Source organism: Lutjanus erythropterus, chromosome 11, assembly GCF_056507025.1.
Source record: "Lutjanus erythropterus isolate fLutEry1 chromosome 11, fLutEry1.hap2, whole genome shotgun sequence".
Lineage (NCBI taxonomy): Eukaryota > Metazoa > Chordata > Actinopteri > Lutjaniformes > Lutjanidae > Lutjanus > Lutjanus erythropterus.
In genome coordinates this window covers 6,841,906-6,868,089 of record NC_139327.1, presented here as the reverse complement: position 1 = coordinate 6,868,089, position 26,184 = coordinate 6,841,906, and the positions used below count along the sequence as shown (strand labels likewise).

The 26,184-nt window shown below is 39.2% G+C and overlaps 1 protein-coding gene across 1 annotated transcript; it reads left to right on the top strand.

The window, feature by feature from the left end:
* The first annotated feature begins 111 nt into the window (after window positions 1-111).
* exoc3l2a (exocyst complex component 3-like 2a) lies at window positions 112-17,765 on the top strand. The gene is made up of 13 exons (XM_084730671.1): window positions 112-272; window positions 4,773-5,350; window positions 6,878-7,095; window positions 8,144-8,882; window positions 8,999-9,113; window positions 9,767-9,877; window positions 9,987-10,087; window positions 10,716-10,826; window positions 10,920-11,055; window positions 11,984-12,106; window positions 12,216-12,371; window positions 14,451-14,572; window positions 16,935-17,765. The coding sequence occupies exons 2-13, from the start codon at window positions 4,797-4,799 to the stop codon at window positions 17,251-17,253; spliced, it is 2,805 nt and encodes a 934-aa protein (XP_084586797.1). The 5' UTR covers window positions 112-272; window positions 4,773-4,796; the 3' UTR covers window positions 17,254-17,765.
* The last annotated feature ends 8,419 nt before the right edge of the window (window positions 17,766-26,184 follow it).

Here is a 26,184-nt window from a genome sequence, read left to right as displayed (position 1 = left end):
TGGGGGGTTGGAGGGGTCTCTGGCGTAGGAGGGGGGAGAAAGGACGGGACGGGCCTTTCCTCAGGAAAACATATCACCTTCCACCACAATAGAGGCCGTCAGGAAACCACAAGCAGCCACATTGCTCTCTTGAGTCACCGAGTACTTTCGGACACACTCTCACACTCATCAGTCACACACACACTTGCACACACTCCACAGCCTGGCAACCTGCACAGCCAGCACACTCCAGGATGACATTGTATTGAAACACTGCAAGGCAATCTCATCAGGTGAGTCCCACTCTCTGCAGTCTGTCTGATGCTTTAATTTTCATTTGGGTCCATTGAGAGAACTACTTCATTCATTCATTCATTCATTCATGCTTTTACCCTGATGATTAATATCAATATTCAAATTTTGTGTCTCTGTAGAAAGCTGTGTATTTTATCAACACATTAATTGGTGACTAGCCATTTGTTGTATTCTTAAAGTAGGTTTGACACCAGGATTCAAAATGAATTCTTGTGTCAAACAGGGCTGCAACTAATTATTATTTTCATCATCAATTAATCTGATGATTATTCTCTCGATTAATCGATCAGTTGTTTGTGCCATAAAACGTAAGAAAATGGTGAAAAATGTCAATTAGTATTTCTCCTCAAGTCCTCAAATGTTTTACTCACAACCCAAAAATATTCAGTCAGAGAGGACTAAAGAAACCAGAAAATATTCACATTTGAAAAACTGTAATCAGAGAATTTTGACTTTGTTTTTTCTTAAAAAAGGACTAAAACTGATTAATGGATCATCATTTATCAAAATAGTTTAATAATCGATTAATCAGTTGATGAATTTTAAAATTTTACCAGCCAATAAATAGTATTGCCATTGTTTTTTTTTGCTGGTGGATGAAGCAAATCTGGCAACCACTTATTTTATACATATTTCATTTATATTTTGTTAGCATTTGTCTGGTGCTGGTGCTAACTTTGAACCTGCAATTATTGTCATTCATAGAGTGTGAGCCAGTCTGTGTTGTTCACTGATCTTGTAAATGAGGAAATAATGCTTATTAGAAAATTCACTAGATCATGACAAGTCCTGGTTTAACTTCAGTTCACAAGATTATTTGAATTTAACGAGGACTGAATTATCTGACCTGTTGTATAAAGACGCCTTAATCTTAACTGATCTCTTCATATCACCTATTGTTTGTTGAATAATACCTTTCCAGCCATATGTGGATGTTTTCCTGTCTTCCTCCTCCTCTGATCAACCGTAAAAAGAGGAGGTATCAAGTAGTTTCAGCACTGCACACAATGTTTGAAGACCATGTTCAAATGTTGAAGAAAGAAACATTAAAACTTGCACATGCAAGCCACAAAGGCGACCTGTGTGAAAACTGAGAAAAGTCTGGCTGAAACCAATGTAAAGCACTGCATTATCTAAGAGATCCTTGGGTTACATTTCATAAATGAAATGTGATGTTTGATCATTTTCAAAACATAATTCAGCACTGCTAATGCTTCTGTTTCACACTACAAACAAACTTGAGTGCGGCAAAGGGATGTGATTATATGCAAAAACTGTCTGTGGACATTCAGTCCCAATTAGCTGACATTCTAATCATTCTTTTCAAAGATACATATATTAAGGCACACGCTGTCCCTTTTGGAGATTCACTGTTCCCAGTTTTGGTGAGGATCCAAACATCAATCAAACAGACTAATTTTGCAATAAAATGTTTTTTATATAATTACCAAAAAGTAGATATACATTATGAAAAAAACATGTTTGTGCTTTGTTCTACTTTGGGTAGTTGTATCTCAACTTTTAGGAATAAATAAGCTGCTCAGTGGCCAGCAGCTGAGGATTGTGGTTATACAGGCAAGCTTCCAGGTGTGTACACATGTATGTAACTACAGTGCTGCAGAGAGAAAACACACAACCCTGCTGTGAACAAAGAAAACAGAATTAATATGAGGAACACGGCCAGTACAAATGATGCCGGTCATATATTCTTTTTTACTTTCAAGATGCCCCAGATGTGCTAAACTCTCTGAATTAACGTTGAATAAACTTGTACTTTCAGAGCACAATCATCCTCCCATACCCTTAGTTTACATCTTGAATTAGATTATATCAGATTAGTTCAAAAATAAATTTGAGAAAATGAAAAAAAACATTTAAAAGTCAAACTATATTAGAAGTTATCTTTGGGTAATATACAGATGTAAGTGTTTTAAACACTTTTTAAAAAATGCAATAATTCTGCATCTGGAAATGAGTAACAATACATATATGTTAAAGGATAAATTCACATTTTTCAACTCCATCTTAAAACAATACTCAGATGCTCATATGTACTTAGGTGTAATCATCCTTCCTGTTCATACTCACAGTGAAGAGATCCCTCTCCCAGTATTAATGCAAAATGCAGTTTAGGTTTCATTTGGAGCTGATGTGAGAATTCAGCAGTCTGAGCTGGTTGTCATCCAGACTTTTTTTAGTGCAGTCTTTTTACTTGCTGAGCTGTATAAACGCAAAGAGGGAATTTCATAGTAAAAAAAAGACCACTGGCTAACTAAGACGTCAGCTTTGGCTGAATTTAGCATTTTTACACATAACAATGAACATGCAGTGTAAAAAGTGTATTTCAGTTGTAGGTGAAGTAATATAATGTTTTGAATGAGTCCCATTCAGCTTTCTGCTTTAGTGATGGCAGTCTATTTTTGTGGATTATAACAACTTGAAATTTCATCCCGTTCCCTTAACCTGCTATTTTTATTTCAGTAAAAACACATGAGTGAGGTTTATTCTATATTGTTCATCTGATGTCATGACACCCACAACTGTTCCAGACTTTTCCCTCTGCAGTGCAAGACAAAATTTTATCTTGTTGTCAAATAATGTATTTTGTTTGATATGAAATTAATTGAAAGGTTAAAGTTTTCCTAAACTCACTGAACAAAACCAGCTATCATAAAGTCATGCTAACATTAGCAATTATATTTATCAAACTGAAATAACACTTTAAGGTTACTATAAAAAATACTTTTACTGAAACCATATTATTAGGTTGTTAGGGATCAGAATTTTACTTCTGGGTAAAGCAAATAACTGAGTTGGAAACTTTTAAGTTGATCTGCCTTAAATTTAGGCTGCATTAATGTAAACTGTTGATTTGAAAGCAATCAGATTATTAAGTACATCAGACCTAAAACAACTGTAGTAATCAAACTTGTTAACTTGATTTGAAACAAACAAACAAAAAAAAAAACTAATTTTTTTGTTACCAATTTAAGTATTTTTTTTTCAGTTGGTCCAACAATTCTATTTTTTCAGTGTGGATTTTGTTAAAGCTTACAGCAAACAAACAAACAAAACATTTTAATGTATACACGGTCACGTGACTGTCGTTTTAGGACAAAATTGAAAAACACAAAATATACAAAATAAGTTTTTTTTTTTTAGAATTCTACGAAAATCTTAAAAATTTCACTCTTAAAGTTGGGCTCAGTAAGAACAAATCTATAATATATATAATAAATCACAAACTGGAGTTTGCAAAATCAGTAACCAGAGATGTCATCAAGCATATATATATATATATATATATATATATATATATATATATATATATATATATATATATATATATATATATACATATATATATATATATATATATGTATAAATCACAGAAACAATGCATTCACACTTAATATTTTGAATTATAGATTTCTCATCATCATCATCATGTTGATTTTGTCAAAAAGCTGCTGATCAACCTTTCTCAACCCAGTTTACACAACCATTTGTTTCTAAACTGTAAAATATTTATATAAGGTCATAGTTCAGCACGTGTAAACGCAGCAATATTTTGAAGACATATTTCCTATTTGCTTAGCAAAGTGCATTGCGTAACCAGCATGTGAAAGGATGTTGTTGAGTCCTGTTATATAAACTGTCTGATGGCTGATGGACCACGAGAACGGTTTTCCACATTTCGCAAGTTTATTTCAGTCACACACTGTGCCACATTGCCATACCTGATTCATATGGTTTGTTTTCCACACAATTTAAATGACCATTAACTCATTAATAACTAATAACTATATTTAGTATGTTACAGAAAAGCCCCACAAATGTATTTCTGTTGAAGCTGGAAAAACAAAAATTGCTGTGTAAATTGTAAAGATATGGCTACACATGACAGTTTTTTTATTTCACATATTTATCATACTTTAATTGCTGGACAAAGTAAAGTAACAGTATTAATAATCATTTGACATGCCAAATAACCATTTTTTTCTAAATTAAAGCACATATTATTGAAATTGAAGCTGTTTTGAATCCAGTGGTACAAAGCATTTGATATAAATCTTAATAGGTTTTGGGATGCAGCCATTTCTGAACTATATTTAGTTCTTAGTCACATAAGGTTACTCATTTTATCATTTTTCACAAAACACAGGTGGAAATACAGATTCCTATGATCCCTTGTGACCAATGACTAAACAAAGGAAGGCGAGAGGAAGGAACTCTTTAATAGCTTCATACTTTGAAAGATCTGAGACATGTGAATGGATTTGTGCTTATCTCAGCTGTATAGGAAATTAAAAAAATTCCACTGTGGACATTTTTGGGTTCAGAGCCAGATAGTATAAATATAAATGTCAAAAAAAAAAAAAGCCATTCATTTTGACACTGATTTGTCAATCAGCTGCTCATATATTTGATCTTGGTTGAACATTTTGACTAAAGCTGACATTGTTATTGTGTTTCAGTTTGTTAAAATTTAAAGTGCAACCATGCCTATTCTGAAGAAACTCCCTGGAAGGTCCAAGAGCTGCCACGAGTTCCCCCGAGTGAACGGTGAACTGATCCTGCCCCGGCTGGACCTGGACCTCAGGGACTTGAACCATCTCAATGACCTGAAGGAGCTGAATGACCTGAAAGATCTCAACAAGAGCCTGAACCCCTTTGATGACGTGGACCTGGATGAGGATGAGAGGAATGGAGGCGAAATGGGCCTCATCATGGGGGAGGTCAGGGGCAACCTCCAGCTCAGGTCCTCCCGTGATGGCGAAGAGGAGGAAAATGAGGTGAACGCGGAGAGACACGGGGCAGGGAATCAAAAAGGGAAGCCGCTCAGGGGGACACTGGAGCGCATCTGTGGAGTGTCGCCCCTCAAAACCCTTGGAAAACTGGGGAAGGGGCTCCGCATATCAGGGCGCAATGTATGGGGGAACAACTCTCCCCACTACAGCCCCGGAGACTCAAACACTCTCCCACCAGAGAGGGAGAAACGGGAGAAAATGAAAGGACTATGCAGGAGCTCCGAAGGAATTATGACCCTGCTCCGGTGAGGAAGAAGAGTTTAGATCTTATAAGATTTTAGCAGTCATGTATCATTGATTTGTGAAAAATTCAGACTTCCAACATGTTTTAAAGGTGGGTAGAGATTCTGGAGGAAGATCGTTTAGTCTCATTTCCAGGTCATCAAAAACCACTCAACAAAACAATGAGACTCAAGAATCAACTTAATCCAAAGTGTCCAACTCAACAATCAACTCCCGTCGTCCAGAATCTCTATCCCACACAAAACTATTTTTTTTAACTTGAAAAAAATTAGCAACTGAGCTGCCTCAAAATTTTAAGGTGACTGAACTTGACTTAAGTTGAAGGACTTAATAATAAATCAGTTGCATTTGAGAAAACATGTCCAGTAAGCTTGAACCATCAAATGTTCAGTCACACTGAAGAACATTATAAACAAATTTGATTTTCTTTTACATTTTCCCAGCGTGAAAAATCAGTTGTTTGTTTCAGACAGGTTATTAGAGACACACAAAAAGATTTCATCATGTTTTCTTCAAACTATAAGAGAGTTTTAACTCTAAAACAGTGCATGCTGGGAAGTCTGCTAAAATGCTGATCATGTTTTTTTAGAAATGTAATTAAATGAGTTGATTAAACTCTGTACAGTACATTCATTCAACTGATAATTTCAAGTAAAAAACTTAAAGTTTGCCCATTCTGAAGTGTCTTGAAAAATAACTGCTAGAACTTTTAAATTTAATTAACTTTAATTAATAAAGTTTACTGTATAAATTCAAAGAATAACATGGTTTTGTAAGGTTAAAATGGTAAAAAGGTAAAAAAATGCAATATTTTTTTTTTTTTACATTTCTATAGAACCATGGTGCTGTAGAAAACCTTTCTTAAGAGCTCTACTGCAGTCCATCCATGCACAATAAAATAAAATGATGGAAAAAGTTTGTAATAAAGGTAAAAAAAAAAATAAAAAAAAATCCCTACTTACAAAAGCACAATATCAGGAACCAACTGCAGGAGAATATCTAAAAAAATAAAGGCCATCAACAGACATCACTTTAAATAAAATGGACCCCAGCAGAAATACCAAACAATACAGTGATGTAACTATCATAGAGAGTCACGGTCTTTCTGAACAGCTGATATCTAATATTGTGACGAATTAGCGTGAGTCCCAGAGGAGATGCTCTTGCGTAGCTAGTTCGTAATTGAATAGCATATAGTGTGCTTATTTCCTGAGGTTATGTAAGTTATGTAATATGCTATAGCAACTTGTTGATCTACGGAAACCTCTTTTGTTTCTCAGTGACATGTTGTGTACTTGCTGTGCTCACTGAATGGGACTATTTTTAACTGGGACAGTCATGCTTACAGCAGCACTGTTGAACAAATGTGTGAATATGTGGCATTCCAAGCATAGCTGCTACTGTACAGTACAATACAAGTCTAATAACTGCCATTATTGTTCATCAATCATGCAGTCTGATAGTGGATCTTATTCAAAGTGCTTTGCAGCCATTCATGTTCTTTGTTGCTGACTGTGGATACACTGCAGCTTCACAGGTCGACGTAAGGAGGAGCGCAGAGAGAGCCTGCCCTGCGGAAACTTGAGCACAGACAGCGAGGCGGAGGCGTCCAGGCGGCCGTCCTTCCTCAGGATGGTCAGTCTGGGCAAGCTGAAGAGGGAATCCATGTCAGACAAGGCGTCCCAAGAGGCTGAGGAGGAAACTGTGGAGGAGGAGCTGGTGGTCAAAACCAGAGAGCCCCTCTCAGGTAACGATCAATGAAACACCAGGTGTTAAAAACAGTTCCTAGACCTAGAAGAATCTGTCTTTTGCAAGGTCTTTGCTAGATTTTTAGGCAAGGTCTTTTGCTTGCCTTAGCTCTTCCTGGTCGAGCTTCAGCACTGCTTCCTCCCAATCCTAGACAACTCTCTGAAGGGCCTCAGAGGTCCCCAGATCCCTGAGTCACTGGGTTCAATCACCACCAGACTGTGAAATCAGGAAATGACCGCACTTCCTCCAGCCTCAGGTTCCTCCAGATAGAAGTTCAACCAAAGCTACTGTTCACAGACTCCACAGGGAACCTCGCTAGGAATAGAAGAGTGTGCAGAATTAACAACAAATAACACATTTTGCAGAGGTGTGGATTTGAGTCGTGTAACATCTTGACTTGAAAGACTTGACTTGACAAAATCAAGAGACTTGCAACTCATGTTGGACTTTAACGCCAATGACTTGTGACTGCACTTGGACTTGAGCTTTTTTTTTACTAGAAAAGATGTGACACCTTTCCTCAAGCCCAAAGATTAAAGAGTGTCTATGAATCAATTCATTTCCTTTCATTTCCTGAAACAACAAACGTTAACGCTAACCATTCTCAGTAAGTCGATACTTCCCCAGATCCAATTTTCTGTGAAGCAGTCCAACAGCACCCAAGCAAGATGCAGGACAGAACCATGGCATGAAGACTTTATATTATGTTACTGAGCTCCAGCTGCAAAAATTCATAACAAAGTTAATTTCCATGTATTCAAAAACTGAGCTGATCAAGAAAAAATGGATTACAGTAAGGCAAAGAGCGCTTTGTGACTTGTTTAGAACTTGAAACTCAAAGTTTAGGCCTTGGAACTTGAGTGCAAAGACTTGACACTTGTGAATTGTAAAACAATGACTTGCTCCTGCCTCCACAAGTATATCAGTCAGGATCAGGCACTACTACTTAATTAACACAAAAACAGATACACTCTTTCGGTCAGCCCTCTGATTCTTGACTGTTGCAACTAAACATGGCTGCCTTTTTCTCTCTTTGTTTCCCACAGTTCTGGAGATCCTCCAGTTGGTCAACCACAGGGACCTCCTCCTGGCTGATACACATATTCAGGAGCTAGAGCGAGAGTGTGAGCTGCTGTCTCTCTTGCCGACTACAACTTCTCCCACCCTTACTCCTACCATTTGTCCCAGTACTCCTCCCGACAGGATGTCCTCATCCTTGAATGACCTCAGCTCCAATGCAACATTGGACTCAAGCCGGCGGAAGGCTAAGGACGTGGAGCTCCTGTACGAGGCCCTGCAGAGGGAGATGTGGGATGTAGTGCGGGAGTCCCTCCGTCAGCCCAGCGCTGGTCCCAACCTTGGGCTGGTGGTACTGGTGATCCAACAGGAGGAACATGCTGATGCTGCTTGGGCCCTGAGAGAGGAGACCAAGCCAGAGCGAGAGGGCCCCCAGATCCATCAAAGCCAGCGTCCCAGACGACTGAAGTCAAAGTGGAGGCAGGCAGTGGCAGAGGCTGCAGACTGGAGCCTGCCACACCAGATGGACACCCAGGCAGGCCAGCTGGCATCATACCTTGAGCACTTGAGGAGCCGGATGGTGGATGACCTGGATGCAGCAAGGAGGAATGCTGTATCCATTTACCCAGAAGAGTTTGCTGCCTTCCAGGTGTACGTGGAAAGTTACCACCGAGCTGTTGCCAAACGTCTGCGAACCATTACCAGCGGCCCACTGCAGGTCACAGATGTCTACTCACTACTGGACTGGTTCTACAACATCTACAACAGGTAGGGTCCCTTACTAGACGGTGAACTTATATGCTCCCAGGCAATAATAATGTTTCAAACTTGTGTTGAACCTGAAAACTGAACCTCTTCAGTAATGACTTTTACTTTTCTACTAGGGATGTCCTTGGAACCATTGGCACAACCACACCAATTAGCTACGCTCCACTGGAACCAATTCTGCCCCAAGACACAGTGGACAGACTGGAACAAGACTGTATCAATATTGTCAGGGTAAGCAATCTTATTTTTTACACAGCTGTTAAATCTGGATAGCAGACACACACTAACATAAAACTGAACTCAAGTCAGATGACTTGGACACAAGTAAGACCTGAGTCATAAATTTTAGGACTTTAGACTCAACTTGACAAAATCAGGACTTGCAACTCAGTTTGGACTTTAACATTTGAGTTTTGTGACTTAAAAGTACTTGATACCTCCAACGAAGCCCAAAGATTAAAAAGACTGTTGTTTAAAAAGTGTGCAATGAATCAATTAATTTTCCTTTATCACAAAATCAGATGATTATGAAAAAGATTATTTTGTCCACATACAAAAACTATGTAGTGGACAACAAAAAACATGCAGTGTGCAAAACATTCGGGTCAAAAATTACAGATGGAAACACAACAACTTTGTTCAACATTAAAAGTTGCACAAAAAAGGATCAGTCAAAGCTAATATAGTTAGTGTGCTAATGCTGAGCTAACATTAGCTGAACAGCTAAGTAACTTTGTACATAAATGAAGATGAAACATGGTGTTACATTGTTTAGGACTCAAAATAGGATTTTTTTAGTCTTGACTTGGTACTTGAGTACAAAGACTTATTTGTGACTTGCAAACCACTGACTTGGTCCCCACTCTTGATGCTGTTGTTTTCAGGAGAAGGTGACAACAGAGCTGATTCAGGTTCTGGATGAAGAGGAGAGGCGATGGGCCCAGACTCTGCACATAGAAGAGTATCAGTCGCACCTGGCACGTGCAGTCATCCAGGTACATTGTGACATGAGAAAAATCTCTTGGAAATTTCTAATGATTTTAGTACATTTATTTTTAGTCTAGGTTATGGCTGTTTTATCACTCATGTCTTTGACAATTCCAGAGACTGAAGGTGGACCTGGACAGATCTACATCTGTGAACCAGTTTCTAGGGGCAAGAGTGGCTCGTTGTAGTCTAATTGGACTGGCTGAATTTCTCTACAGGTGAGTATATGCTATCTAGGAATGAAATCAGAGTTTTAACCCAATTTGTAACTTGTTTTTTTAATTCACGCCTTTGTTGCATGTGTTAATATTTATAGGCAGAATTTCTTAGCATCTGAGTGTCACTAGCCAAATAGCTATGTACACCTGGGATGGCATAGACAATGTGGCTATCAACACACAGGTCTATATAGCCTAGCATGGCAGAAACAAGCATCCAGGTGTCAATAGCCCAACAATGCAATTTGCACACAGGCTGTAAATAGCTAATGTGGCACTTTACAATTGCATGGCAAACCATGTTCTTTTCTTAAACCTAGCCAAGTAGTGTTGTTGCCCATTCCCAATCAAACTGCAACCAAAAGCCTAAAGTAAAGATAACAATTGCTAAAAACTGAAAATTGTCAACCTCAACCTCCTCTCTTCAGAGATTTTGTCACTTATTATAGCTATACTAGAGGGCCGCGTTTAAAACTGTATGACCATTCTCACTCAGGTGCAAATAGGATATCTTGGATACAGAGCAGATTTTTCGGGCTAGCCTCAAGGTTTTTTATAGTACAGAACAGGATTGTTCATAGATTGTAATAGCATTCAGTAGGTTTTCATGAACCCTTTGTGTGTCCAGTTTCCAGAGAAAGGTGGAAATGTTTCATGAGACTCAGGCAGAATTTGGAGACCGAGGGGACGGATATGTTTCCAGGACCATAGCTCTGGTTAATTGCTGCCCTCCTCTCAGGTAGATAAATGATTCATTATCCAACTGAACATTTTTACATTTTTTGAAACAACGGGTCAATGTTCAGCTTCATATGTCCCGTGTTTCCTGCAGATCCTTAGTGGAGCGCTGCAGGCAGTGTGACCCACAAGGCAGTGAGGAATCAGCACAGAGAGCCAACTCCTCTCTGGACAGGATCATCAACCAGTCGGTGAAGGTGCTGACTGACAGGCTGTTTGATCACATCAGGGTGAGTAAGTCATGTGGGAATCCCATAATAATTCCACTTTAAATTGTTGTTTCCCCTAAATGTGACTCAGGATACGTGATTCAGTGAATTTTGGCTGTATGACTGTGTACTGCCAGGCATCACTCAAAAATATTTCCTCCTGGTTTTCAAAATTGTCAAAGACAATCAATTCGATTTCCACAGAAGGTCTCATTGTGGAAAACACTGCTCACGACTTTGACGCAGTAGAATCTGTTGAAAACAAGTTGGAAAAACCCAGACCGTCAGCAATACTGAAGAGGCGAGGTGCCGAGCAGAGCCCAAAGCATACCGAAAGACAATACCAGCCCATAGCCTAGTCCATGTTTTAGGTCTCTTTCAGGTCACAGTGATGTTTGACATTGAGACAGTGGGGTGGACACATCCCTAGCCTTTCAGAGAAGAAAAAACTGCTATTTTCTTCATGATTTTCAGGCCTAATTTTATTTACTTACTTTTTTAACTATTCAGATTTGGCTGGGAGGTTAATAGCACATGTTTCTGTGTGTGATAAACTCAGAACACACATTTATTGTTGCTTTACATGATTTTAAAGGTACTCCTTATGAAGTCTAATGACCTGTCAGGACTTTATTCTTACAATATTACTGAAGCATTGACATTTAAGCATAATTTTATTGTTGTAACTACTCTAACTACTTGACATGTTGTTTATTTCATCATGTTTTTTAAGATGATCATATGTTTTGCATGTAAAATCCTGCATAGTAACTACATCTATTAGATAAATGTAGTGCTGTAAAAATACTACTATCTACTAAGTACTACTATTCATCTCTGAAATCTGGTGGAATAGATGTATCAAAAATGTTCAGTTCAAATCTTCAAGTTCAGTTCAGTTCTTGTTTGTATACTGTGTTAATCAGAGCTTTGTCTGTTGTTGTTCCAGCCTTTCTTTGACAAGCTGATCAAGAGAAAATGGCTGAACAACACAGAGGCCTTTGAGGCCATTGAAGCCAGCATCAAACAACACTTCAAGAAGTTCAGAAGGATGGACTGTCCACCGTATCAGGTAACACTTGCTTGGTGGTGGTGGTGTTTAACATGTTTCGGTGTTCCAGAGTATTTGCTTATAGGTTATATGAAATCAGTAAGTGATTAATGTCATGAATGACCGACAGACACTGGTGGGCGAAGTGCACCGGCGGGTCCTGGTAGAGTATGTCCGAGCCATCATGCGAGGACGGGTGATCTGCACATCCTCCAAAATGAGGAAGAGGATGGCTTTCCGCCTGCAAGATGAAGCCAAACAGCTGAAAGGACTCTTTAAGGATTTGGTAAGTCTTAACTTGCATCACCATTTGTCATTAAAAGAACGATTCACCCCAAAATAAATAAATTTGAAAAAAGATCCTCTTACATGTTGTGTAATTTATCCATCTAGATTGTGTTGGTGTAAGTTGCTGAGTTTTGGAGATATCAGCCGTAGAAATGTCTGCCTTCTCTCCAGTATAATGGAACTGCATGGCACAAAGCACCGAAAAGTAGAGAAAAAAAAAAAAAACAGTTGAAAAACTCAACAGCATTGACTCTTTCCAGAAATCATGACCTGGTTACTCAAAATAATCCACAGATCTTGCTGTGAGCAGTAACATATAGGAACTATATTCTTTCTACCAAACTCCACCTGTCAACCGTTTCACAGCGCTAGCTAGAGTGGTGTAAACATTACCGAGCATGTTAGCAAGTAATGTTGTCACAAGCATGAGCCTCTTGTCCATGAGTAGATGCATGTTTTCTTCTGTGTGGTTATATGGTTGGTAGGTGTAGTTTGGTAGAAAGAAAGTAGTTCCTACATGAAATTGCTCACAGCAAGTTCTGTGGATTATTTTGAGAAACTGGGTCATGATTTTTATGGCCAATATCTCCAAAACTCTGCATCTCCCATCAAAAAAGTCTAGCTGCATAAATAACACTACAGGTAAGAGGAACTATATTATTACAATATTTTTGATTTTGGGGTGGACTGTCCATTTAAATAGGATACATTTAGTCTGATTTAACCTAATGGACATATACTCTTTAGTCTGACAAAGAACTGTTCTGAATGAAATCCAAAGCATTACAAACAGAGCTAATACTTGCTTTTCAGGAGACCCTAAGTATTATAAATAATTCCAAAGTGCTGATTCTTAAAAACACTGAGCGGAGTTGGCGCAGGGGATGCAGAGTCTGGAGGCTGTAAATGGAGCCTGACCCTCGAACTTCCTAGGTCAGGAATAACTCAGACAGTGTTGATACAGTGAGCTCTGAAAAATGGCTGCCGTCAGTGAGATGGAGATGGATGAACCGGGCTTACGTTAGCACTTGCCAGAGGGGGGAAGAGGGTGTAAAACAACTAGGCCTGACGGCGTGGCATTTGCCCCCTTTCTGTGCGCGAGTTCAAACAAGTGTCCGTCACCTCGGCTGACAACAGGAAGCCGCTGTGTTCAGAAGGAACTTCCTGTTCCTGTCAGCTGGCCCGGCTTTGATGTGGTTCTGGGATGGCCTTGATGGCCTTTTTCGCCGCGGAGCGGGATGGAGTGTCTGTGGAAACTGGGAACTTGGGGAGGTGGGGGTGGGGTAGGTTTAATGGCTGTCTAAAAAAGATGCCGTTATTTTTAGTGAATGCCAAGCCAAAGAATTCAGTTTTCTTTTTTTTTTCTTTTCTTTTTCCTGAGCGTTTGAAAAACAAAACCCAGAAAAACAGAGGTGGAGTTTTGTTATTCACTTCACTTTACAGTAAATGACCTAAATGCTTGACCTAACTAATAACTAAATAATCTGTGTTTCCTCTGAAAGTTGGACTGTTCACTGCTACTCATGCCTCCTTTTAAAGCCGAAACACTTTTTTATTTTCTTTTAGATGCCATTGTAGCGTTCAGATCAGTGGAGTTTTGTTTTCATGATAAAGGGCTTGACAGTTATAAACAATTGATCAACTTACAGTCGAGGAGTCGTCACTTGTTATTGTCAATTTATGATGTTGTGCATGTCCTGTGCTCCTGCAGAGCTCCTGCAGAGCTCCTGCAGCCAGCCTGAGGAGGAGGGGGCAGGGAGAAACAATTCACTTCACCCACAGATCATATGTTAAATAGGATCTCAGCATAGTTAATATACAGTCTATGGCTCCAATTCGCTATTTGGACTGCTGTAATTTTTTCCAAGCGCAGTTGCCACTTTAACTTTATATGAAATCTGCTTGTGTGAAAAACTTTCTCTGCTTTCTGTCTGAACACACCCAACATTCGGACCAAATGTCATCCAGATTTTGACTAGAAATCTCAGTTGGTGCTCACTGGGAATTAGGTGATGAGTACCACTTGTACTGTGATAATTAAACTGTTACCACCCTCTTTATCTTCTCTCTGCTTCAGGAATCAAGCTCATCCTGGTTGGACAGCATCATCAGCCACCTTGCTGACATCATTCTCCTGGAGGACACTCCCTCCATCCAGATGGAGGTTGCAGTCCTGGTGAAAGAGTTTCCAGACATAAGGTGAGGGCTTTAACAAATTAATGGCGTTGGAACGTTTCTATTGCGACCAGGAAGCGTCTATGAAAACAGATATTCTCTCTGCTGTACCCCCGAAGGTCCAATATTCTTTTATGCTTACTGCAACACATTCGCAGTGCTGTTTTTGGCACTTACCCAAAGCAAGGAAAATGTAAGACTATGTATGGGTTTTTTGTTGTTTTTTTTTTTGTCACAATGGATCAAAACAAGGAAAAGAAGCACGGAAACATATCTACATTAACTTTGCTATTTTTGGAGCGAAGCGCCGCTCTGTTTTGAGAATGGATGAGGCTGAGAGGCCTCGGGGAGGGGGGAGTCCCAGCCGCTTAGGCTGTTTGTGCACATATTACGACTCAGGTGACGGTTGGCAACCTACGACCGCGTGTGACGCAGAAGCCTCGGCGGAGCAGACAGGAAGCTGCTGCCGAGTACTTCCTGTTCCTGCCACCCTGCAGGAGACAGACTGGTGCCATGCTTGGAATCAAAGAGGGAGAGGTGTAGGAGAGGAGAGCAAAACATAGTAGTTCAGACCTGGAGACATGCTAACTCACTGCTTGACTCAAGCCTTTTGTTTACTGTATGGCATCCCCTGCTGGTATTTTAAGAGATCAAAGGCTGTCGGCCTTCTTTGAGTTGTCTGGGTGCTTGATTTAACCACAAGTCTATTCATGCACACATGACTGTGCCCAGACATGGGCATCCTGAAATCCTTAGAAAACGGAGCTTTCCTCCTTATTCAAACCCACAATCATCTTTTCTTTGTCAAATGAGAGATAAATGGGATTCTAATTTTGAGTTCACTGACAAATTCTCCCCCTTAGGAGAAAAGAAAGAAAAGTAGATCTCTTGCTGAGCTCAGAGGTGTCTCTGAGGTGTCTCCTCGACAACCGTCCGGAGCAACAAGACTTTAATTTGACCACTGAGACAAATTTGAGATCTCATTTAAGACAACTGAGTTTTCTTTTAGCTCTCACTGTTATCTCAAGAGCTGATTATTTAAGACAAATTTAAGATCAGTGCAGTGAGACAAAAAAAGAACATTTTAATACTGATTTGCTGATTGAATAGAGCTCATATTAGTCTTGGGCTGAGACAAGACAAAGACTGTTTCTCAGGAGCCAAATATAAAAAGTATGAGAAAATGGTCAACTCTATAATTAGTCAGCTATTCGTCTCATATTGGTCTTAAATTGACCTCATTTATGTTTAGGAGACACAGGGTAGACAAAGGCAATATCTTATTTTGACTTTTCCAACTTCACGTTTTGAAAAATTTATTTGCCACATTCACAAGTAATATGTTTGGTGTAATGCAGTGTAGCTTGGTCCTAAAGTTGTGTCAAAGACTAGTGTGAAACATAATAATTAGAAAATAGAAATGCAAAGGATAAAAACAAAGTAAAATATGTCAAATGTAAATTGTTCAAAGCTGTTTTCATTATTGACATACAACCAATCTATAAAGCCTTAGTAATGATTTATTTGTCATTAATCACTTATTCTTGAAAATTGCGCCAAAACTGTATTTTGGCAGGGGGTTTGATTTTTACTCTTCAGTTACGCTGGAAAATATATTTTAAAAGATCAGGCAGGAAAACTTTTTGGTGATTACATTTTTATTAAATGTAGACATTTTGATAAAATGTTACATATTTTCATTTCGCAGCCATTTTATTTTTTCAAGTTGCTAAGACTTCTCTTACTAATGCTAATCAGAATACAAATTTTGAAACCATAATTCTTATTTAGCTTTGATTTAGTTGATATGTTCTGGCTCAGACACATCTAATAGCAATATTATTTCATGAATTTGTCAAAAAATAGAAAGTTCACCTATCTTTTTTAAACCAGAAAGTGGGGCAAGGGTCCTTACACAACTTTAAAGGTCCAACATTTTCTTAAAAAAATAAATTTTTAAAACAAAGATTATAATAGCACATTGTTATACCTATGTCATCAGTAGGTATTGTTAGTTTTAGATTTATATTTTTAAAGTTGTGAATTCTTGCTAAGGCTGTTGTCTGTCACAGAGCTAGTTTAGAAAAAAAAATACATATATTTCATGTAGAGTGTAGAGTATTGGTATTAATAGTAGTTTTTTTTTTTGACAGGACATGATTTGTCCAAATTCTCAAGAATGGGTATAATACAGTGACGCACGTAAAACACATATGAACTGGAAATTTTAGAAAGAGTCACCAAATTTTGCTGTCTCCCAGAAACAGACACACATGCTGTGAGTCACAGAGATGTGACTGTTTGTCAAATTCATGACACTAAACATACCCAAATTCCATTAACACCCGTCTGCCCCCCTTCCTCCCTGTATCCTTCCTCCCCACAGGAAGAAGCACGTCTCCACCCTGCTGAACATACGGGGAATGATGCGGCAGGCGGAGCGCCAGGAGATCCTCAACATCGTCAAAGACTTTGAATGCAGCAACGCCCTCATGTGTCGGGACCACGCCCTCTTTTCCGACATCCCCATCACCTCGGAGGTGCACTGCATCAGCCTGGGTCTCCTCCGCCTCGCCATGACCGTCTCCAACTGGTTCGCAGAGCACCGCCCACGGCGGAACCGCCGGAGCACCAGAAATGCAACATCTCAGCCTGCTGAGGGCCAGAATCTGGAAGACATGAATAAGCATCACAGAGAAGACTAGCTGTTGGTGTTTGTGTTAGGAGAGCAGTCACAGATGTACTGTGAAGACACTGATGAGATGTACATGCACCTTGACCCAAAACTGATTGTACCAAATATTATCACCAGCTACTTAAAGAAACTTGACTTCAGGTACTCCTCGTACTGTACACGCTCACAGACTTACTGACATTTCTACATCTCCAGATGTGCATTTTTATTCATGGAAATGTGAAACAGACTGTGTATTGTAATAGCTCACCATGATTTGTAGTATTTTTAGGTTGATCTACACATCTACAAAAGTAAATAAGTGGTATCAAATATCGTCAAAATGTAACTTCTTCAGTCTTTTTTAGCCTTTTATCCCTGTGTCATGGCAGAAACAACTGCTAGCAGAAGCAATGCAATACAGGCAGATGCTATTAGCACCCAGGTATCTGCAGCCAATGTTCTATTTGCACCTGGTGTGTAAATAGCTACACCCGCGTGGGTGTACACACAAACCATGATCTTTTCATAAACCTAAGTAGTTTTGTCGATATTCCAGAGCATTTGCTTATAGGTTAACCTAACCCAATGAGGAAAGAGTGTATGTGGCAACAAGTTTACCATGTGAGGCAGCTGGATTTGCGAGATCGCGTGGGAATCCATCTTCATTGGCTTCATGATGCAGCCAATTAGGGTCCTAGGAGGGACTGCTGGCAGCTACAGACGTGGTGTTACATGTGCCAACAGCAAGAAGTGACTCGTCTCGAACAAACAGAAGAGGATAGCGTAGATACTGTGATAGCATCAGTTATATTGTTTGTCTACATTGAAAGAAGAGCAAAGAACGGCACTGAAGGCTTTTCTCCATGGAAAAGATGTTTTCACTCTTCTCCTAATCAGCTTCAGCAAGACTTTGATCTGATTGGTTGAAGTTAGCCTGTATTGTGGTTCATCCAATCACCTTCCAAGTGTTTTTTGAAAGTGTCTGCCCTTTTCCAAACAGTTTCTAAGGACATCCTCCTAGATGGTTCTGTGTAACAAACCATCTGTCAGGTTAACAGCAAGTGGCTACATGGCGAAAAAGCGCTGCATCCAATAGCCTTGGTTGGTATGAAGGTATTATAGTATAGGAGGATATCGGTATGATTTTCAATGCCGTTGTGGATACAGACACTCCTCTTAAACTTAAACAGAGATGCTGTATTGAGGTGATGTGTTCAGTGAAGTTACAGGACAAATCTGAAAAAAATGCCTCTGCTTTGGGAGTATTTTGGGTTTAGTCCTGTGATAAAGGTAAGCTAGCAAACACTACAGACTACTGATTGGACAGTGTAACGTAGTGAGTTGAGCAACAGAGCAAGTGGTAGACTGATAATACTGGCTATGGTCTCAGAGAGTGTCTGTGAAAGTGTGGCGAGCGAAGGAAAGGTCGAGAAGTAAAGTGAAGTTGTCAGTCTGGCAGTAAATGTACAGTTTAGGTTTGGGTTCTGACAGTGAATTAAATATACAGGCTCTCAGACCAAACCAAAGGATGTCACTTTTTTGTGTGGCAGTTCTGAGTTCTTCTAGATGACAATCTCTGAACTTTTCAGAAAGGAGCTGGTGCTGTCACTGTTGCACTGTTTTTCTGGCAACCAATCATACATCAGACGGGAACTCATCACCCCGATAATCACAAAAACTGAGGAGAGGCTTGTTCTGTTCATATCTGTCTATTTCTCAGATAGGTAACACAGACAGAAAAATCCCTTAGTGAGAAAACGTGGTTAACTGTTGACGTAGCGTTAGTTAGCTACGTCACCAATGTCAATCATATCAAACCCTCATTTTTTTTTTTTTTTTTTTTTGCTCAGTGTTCCTCAGTACCTACCAGCACTTTTCTGTTTGAAAAAAAAGCTGTATGGACACAGGACCTAAACCTAGCCAAACTGTGACTGAAAAAATAATTTAAAAGGAAAAGAAGAATCTAAAAATTAAAAGCCAACATTGACTTCTAGTTTCACACAGGACTCAAACCCCAGTTGCCCAGGGGAGATTCCTGTGTTTATCCACCACAACCTCCTCTCTGCAGAGACTTTGTTGCTCTAAACTAGGGGCTGGGTGTAAATAGCCCAAATGACTGCCAGGTGACTATTTTCACCTGGGTGCAAATAGACACTGCGATGCAATATGATGTTTTGCCGTTTAACATGTATTTACCCAACCATATATACCCATTCTCTGGTATATACAGTAGCCTATATGTATGTGAGAATGTATTGTATGGATATGTAAATGTTTTGAACTCTCACTGTGAATGAAATGGATCTGTTGCTGGAAACATAATAAAAACCCATTGACTGGGTAGACTAAACAGATTCAGCTGCTCTGTCATTGAGTATACACACAGTATTCTATATATAAGTTGAAAAATTGCATACTGTCACAATTATGTCAACTTCTAAAATGGATGTGTTACCGTACAATTGTGTTATTCTGGCTACTTCTAACTTTAGGGGCTGCACATGGGAGCGTCAGACACTAAGTCTACATTTATGTTAAACAATACATACCAAAAGCACTGTGACAAACAGGCGAGGTCCTGAGGGTCTGACGCAGAACCGATGCTGCCAGTACATATAGTGCATACTTTATGCCTGTGTTGTTTATCTTAAGGATATGGCAGCTTTGTTCAGTAAACTGAGAGCCTGAAATATGGGGCTCCACCACGGCTACTACATGACCCTCTGCCGCTGTACAACAAGAAGGGTCATACACCCCGAGGCCAACAACGGGATGTTTTTCAATAAACAAAGACTTCCTGTTGTCCACCGAGGTGCCAACGGATGCTTTTATTGGAGCCAAGTTTACGTTGTGCGCTAGGAGGGAACTTCCCCTCCGCTGTCCAGAGTGAAGGTGCGGCGGCCATGGAGCTTTTTCATGTCCGAACTGCTCGTGGGCTTCTCAAAACAAAGTGAGCCAGCCTCAGCAGGGGCCGTCCTGCACACTGACCTCCGCGAGTCACTGCCTCTACATCTGAATCTGAATGAGCGGCTGGATGCTTTGAAATATAGAAATAAGTTGTTGGATTTTGCATCTGGTGGTTGGACACACTGACACATATTTATCTGAAAAACAGGGAACTGCAAAGTCTGGTCAGTGTTTGGGCATCTCATCGTCCCAGGTCTCCCATAGGACTTGATTGGCCTCAGCTAATCTTGGTGATCCAATAAATTCATATTTTAGATTTAGTTAGTATTAAACTGATTAGTTTTTAGCTTTATCACACTTAAATCACAGCCACAATCTGATCATTAAAGAAATAAAGTGTTAAATCTTGTTGTGTATTCATTGACCCATTAAAGTGTACCACCTAGTGACAGAAGCAGAAAACTACAAATAAATAGATATTTAAGACCTTTTTTTTTGTATGATATAGTTTTCAGTTATCCTTATCTCTTCCTTCAACCTCATTTCAGAATCAATAAATATGCAAAACATTGAAAAATAATAATCTAATAAAATGACAATGTGCAATAATACATAATACATAAGTATGTTTTCATAATCACCTAAATAAAAGCCCCTCCAAAAATGTATTCAAAAAAGAATGAGCAGTATATACCTACAGAGGGAGCAGATCCTCTTCCCTGTTGTACCACCATGTTCATTCACATTTTTCATGAGTTTTGTTGGCCACCATAGGTTCTCCTACACACTTGGAAGTATTATCATTGTTAGTATCATTGGTAACACACTGGTCTGTTTTGATAGTCACTCCAGTCATGCCTGCATGTGTGTGTGCATGTTAGTGCATGTGAGTCCCTCTCTGTCCTCCTTGCATCCATTTTCAACATGGCGACCTGGTAAGAAACTTTCTCATATTACAGTTAAATCAGTGGCGGACTCAGGCTGTCTGAGGGGCAGGGGTGGCAAAAATAAAAAGGGCACCAGCTGAACATGGTGGGGCAACAAAACAGTGAAAATCGTCCTTTGTTTAAAGTGTAGCAGTTCTACTTCCTGGTTTAGATTAAAATTGTTTCATTGTACAACTCTGTGATAAAAACATAGGGGGACCTATTTAATTATTTAAAGACATGTAGAGGCCAAATAGTTTTTTATTATGTAGGGCAGCCGATATGGCACAGGTTACCTTGTGAGGCAGCTGGATTCTATTGTGTCCACACCGAAAGTGGTGCAGCCAATCAGCGTTGTAGGAGGGACTACTGGCAGCTACGGGTGTGATTTTAGGTGACACATCAGTGAGAAGCAACCATAGCTGTTGCTCTTCTTTAACAAACAATGGTGGCTCCTGAAGAGGTTAGCATAGATACTGTGATACCAACTAGCTCCACTAGCTGATCTGATTGGTTGAAGTTAGCCTATGTTAGATGTGATAGACAGATGGTTCATCCAATCACCTTCAAAGTGTTTTTTTTTTTTTTTTTTAAGTGCCTGCCCATCTGGACGACTTCTCAGATGGGGGCATCCAAGAAGGCACTTTTGCGTTGTTTTTTTAGAACATGGAAGCCCCCCACCCCCACCCCACCACGAGTCCACCAGTGAGTTAAACAGTGCACCAAAATAAGTTTCTGAAAACTTTTTAGGCAATATTGTAACATTGTAAATAATACAGTATGCTATGATAAGATCTGTTCATCTCTTTAGCTTCAGATTTAAAGACCAGTTGTTGTTTTTTCACAGGTTACATAAATGTTTCTACTTTATTCAGTTCAACATGTTTAGTCCTGCAGCAACTTCCTCTTATTGACGTGTTTGATTTCAAATATAATCAGCATGCATGCTTGCGAATGCACCACCCAGGAAATAACTGCTTTAAACATTTCTTCGAGCTGTTGACCTGTTTCCAACAATAGATCCCTGCTGACCTTGGACTGCACTGTGCACTTGTTTTTATTTTTAATATCTTCCACGAATTAGTGGGACAGAACAGGAAGAACATTAAGTGAAGTTGGCATAAACTGAATGTTAAGTTTGGCAGTGTGTCTTCTGAGTCATATGTATATCTAAGAGAATTATCAGACATCCTTTGAATAAAGCAGGCTGAAGGCGGATGCTGGGCTGCTGTTTTCCAGGTATCCCAGCCGGGGATTACCATGACTGAGGAGGGCAGGTAGGAGTGAGGGCCAAGCTCTTGGAGGTTTCCCTCGATCAAGCCGCTGAAGGTGGAACGGTCCGCAGTATCACAATGCAATCCCTGGGAAGCACTCCCCTGCTTCCTCTCATTAACACAGCTCTGCAATGGAAAATCCATCTGGCTGTATTCGCTGTTTGTTTTCGGAAGCAAGCCGTGCCCTGTCTTTGTTCACACTGACATGCACTTTTCATGCTTCCACTCTCTTCTGTTTGTTTGCTTCTCATGCAGTGCTCCGTATATCTAAAAGTAGGCTACTCAATTAAGAGATTGAGCGTTGTAGCTGAGAGGGGCACTACAGGTCAGATCTGAGGGTTTGTTTAGTCTAGAGGAAGCCACTCCACAGATTTTCACCTCTTGCTTCAGTCAGTACATCCATGTCCATAACTCATATGCCAGTTCACTGAAACACCGGACTAATATTGAATATCTTACATCAGATACCTCTCAGAAAAAGTAATAAAAGCTAGTTTGGTTCATCCTCCTTAAAAGGACAATTTCAGCGACTTTGCATGTTTCCATTTTATCATTGCCAACAACTTTCATGCCATACTAAAGATCTTAGATTGATTTCTAAACTTCCAGCAACTAAAATCACCTTTCAGAAATGTATAGACCTACCAGAGATATGTGACTCCTTGCACTGAACATTTTACGTATATTCAGGGTTGGGTATCATAAGGGTTTTTTCTCACCCAAAAAATTTAAAAATTCAAAAACAGTGTCTCCAAAAATCATGACCCGGTTACTCGAGATAATCCACAGACCTTGTTGTGAGCAACATCATGTAGAGACTGTGTTCTTTATAATGGAAAAAAGTAGATTTTACTGCAGAGAGAAAGTAGTTCCTCCATGAACCTGCTTTTGAATTTTTTAAGCTCAATTTTGTGAGTGCCATTTAGTCCAATTATACTGAAGATAAGATAAGATAAGATAAGATAAGATAAGATAAGATATAATTGTTAATTCTGAAGGAAATTCTTGTGCCAGATTGCTCTAAAATTACAGTAAAAATATGTAAGTATATAAGTATATATAAGATGATATTGAACATAATTGTACATGATAATAATGAAAAGTAATAGTGATACTGCACAGTGTATTAAAACATGACATTAAACATAACAGAAAAAAATAATATTGTAGATATAGTTCATAATATTGAACAGATTGAGCAGTGCCTACGGTAGTAGTGATGACCACAGGACATGACAAAGAAAATCCTTAAGTATTGTAAGTGATGTATGTCATCAATTAGGCAGGGGAAAAAAAATTCTCCATCAACACGTCATGATGTATTAATGGCCGTATGGACCACCTCCACTTTTGCCTCTTTTCAAGAGGTACATTATTACAACCTCTTCCAGCATTGCCATGTTTGTTTTTATCAGAAACATTTGACTCTTTTTCTTCTTCAGTGTTGACTCTGAGTGCCGCCCTCTAGTGGATGTATTGCTCAACATCCGTGCTAAAGTAATATAAAAACCAAGTCATTAGATCTTTTTCACAGCAGCCATTTCCACATTAAATAGTTGGCTAAACGTGTGTTACCAATGCTACTAATTAAGATTCTGTTATGTTCAGACACAGTCAGGGTGTCATTACTGTGCATGTTGGCTCACTGGAAAGGCTTTCCTGCACTAAATGTAACGGGACCTTCATTTGTATCATTGCTTACCTGTGTATACCCTATGATTTCATATCAAAATGGCTGCCATGGAAAAGGTCTATTCAGTGTGCACTGCTATGTGTCTAAAACAAGTTTAAGTATCTGCAAGTTGCCAGGACAGTTGGAAGTGACTGCATACTGAAAATGGAAAATATCTGCTGCTTGTAAGGTAGGAAATTAAAGACTGACTTCACTCAATAGTGCATTTTTCTTATGTTCATGTCACTTAAAGTGTCTGACCTTACATCATCATGATTTTGTGCTATCACTTCACTTGACTCGGCTCATGATACCAAATTCATCCAAGCTATGTGATGTTCATATCAGTACCAGTTAAATTATGAGTATAACTGTTAAAAAGCTGTGATTATAAATGAAAAATTCCACAAATTCCCCCAATTCGGGGGGAGGACCCCAGACTCCCTGCCAAATTTAGGTCCCCGCCACTTTCCAAATTAAAACCACCGCCTTGTGCGTCAGAGAGTGAGGAAGGAAGTCAGTGAACGGGACTAAACATAACGTGAATAAAACTTTAATACATTACCTCATCTGTGAACATGGTTTCTGCCTGAGTCATGTCAGACAGATTTTCATCTTCAGTCGTGGTTGTTTAACAATGAAGAAGACAACTCCCATGATCCCACGCTAATTCGCAACATCATCAAACCGGGCCAGGTTCAAGAATAACGTGACTGGGAGTGCATCTGAAATTTGTAGGGGTGCACTAGTAAGCAGTGTCGGTGTTACAGATCCATGTGTGGTCCCTGATGAACACACTATACTGGAACACGACTGGAAAAACTTGTAAACAATCTTAAGTGAACACAGCCTGTTGTTTCTTTTCAGCAAAAGTTCGCTTTATAAGTCAGAACAACGGCAATGATATGATGACAAATCTGCAGCCACGCCACAGTGCAGTGTTGTTACACACAACTGCTCACTGTTTACCTTCATTAAATCACCTGCAAACAACACCAGGCTGCAACAGTATAACTATAGAGATCACATCATCATTCACTCCACAGTCTCATCATAGCCTCTCCAGCTTCCTTGCTGTCCTTGAAACACATTGCACTGCAAACGCTGTTGTGTAACATTAATTACTAAATACGTGCATACATTAGAATTATTGCTAAACTAGCATTGTCCCAATGATCACAAACTCATTTTCTCAATTTTTTTAAATTTTATTTATCATATTAACTACATGATGAAAAATCCATCATGCCTGCATGATAAAACTCCATCTGCCTTTGGGTGCAGATTTGTGGTGATGTGTGTTTGTGTCTTGATGCTCTAAACCCATGGTTCCAAGCTTTTTTTCCTTGCTGCCCCCCTCTTCATGTAAAGACAACTGAGCTCCCCCTCCCAGCCCGAACACAGACTTTTGTATAAATTGCAGAGGTCGTACAGGTGCTGGAAATCCATGAAAACATTTGAATGTTAATGTCATCTTGTCAAGGTTTGAAAAGTGCTTGGACTTTGTATAAAGTGCATGAAACTGCTTGACAATGTAATCACATTACTGTCATATTACATTGCTGCCACACTGATTTAGTTTGTTAAGTTTTAGATAAAGAAATAAAATAAGTCAGATATTTGCTGAGCCAGATCGTACAGGAAGGCTAGAGATGACATTAATTGCATCTCATTTGACATGGTTTTGTCTAGAGGGGCCATTTATTGGAAAAGAAACTTCAAATTAAACTTAAAAAAGGTACAAAAAAACTGAAAATGAGAAAAAAAAAACATGCATTTTATATCTTATTAATTAGCAATGATTCGTCAGTTAATCAGTTGTTAGCATTTTCAGATAAGGAAAATGCAGAAAATGTGTGACCCTAATAGGAAGCCCAGTCCACTTGCAGACAAATTACACATTTTGACCTTAAACTTTCTGTCACAAAATATAATTTTGGTTGGTAATAACAATAAAATAAGATTTAATGAATCTGAATGAGGAGGTAAAATAAGGTAAATTAAAATAAAAAAAATAATCATTTTGTATGTAAATATGTCAGCTGTAAGGTGCTGGAAAAGCTTGAAAATGAAGATTGAAAATGCTTGAAAGGAGATTGAATTTGATTTTGGAAAAGATGTATGAACCCTGAAACTATGATATTAGTTGACATGTGCAAATCTGATTTTGTGTACCTCAG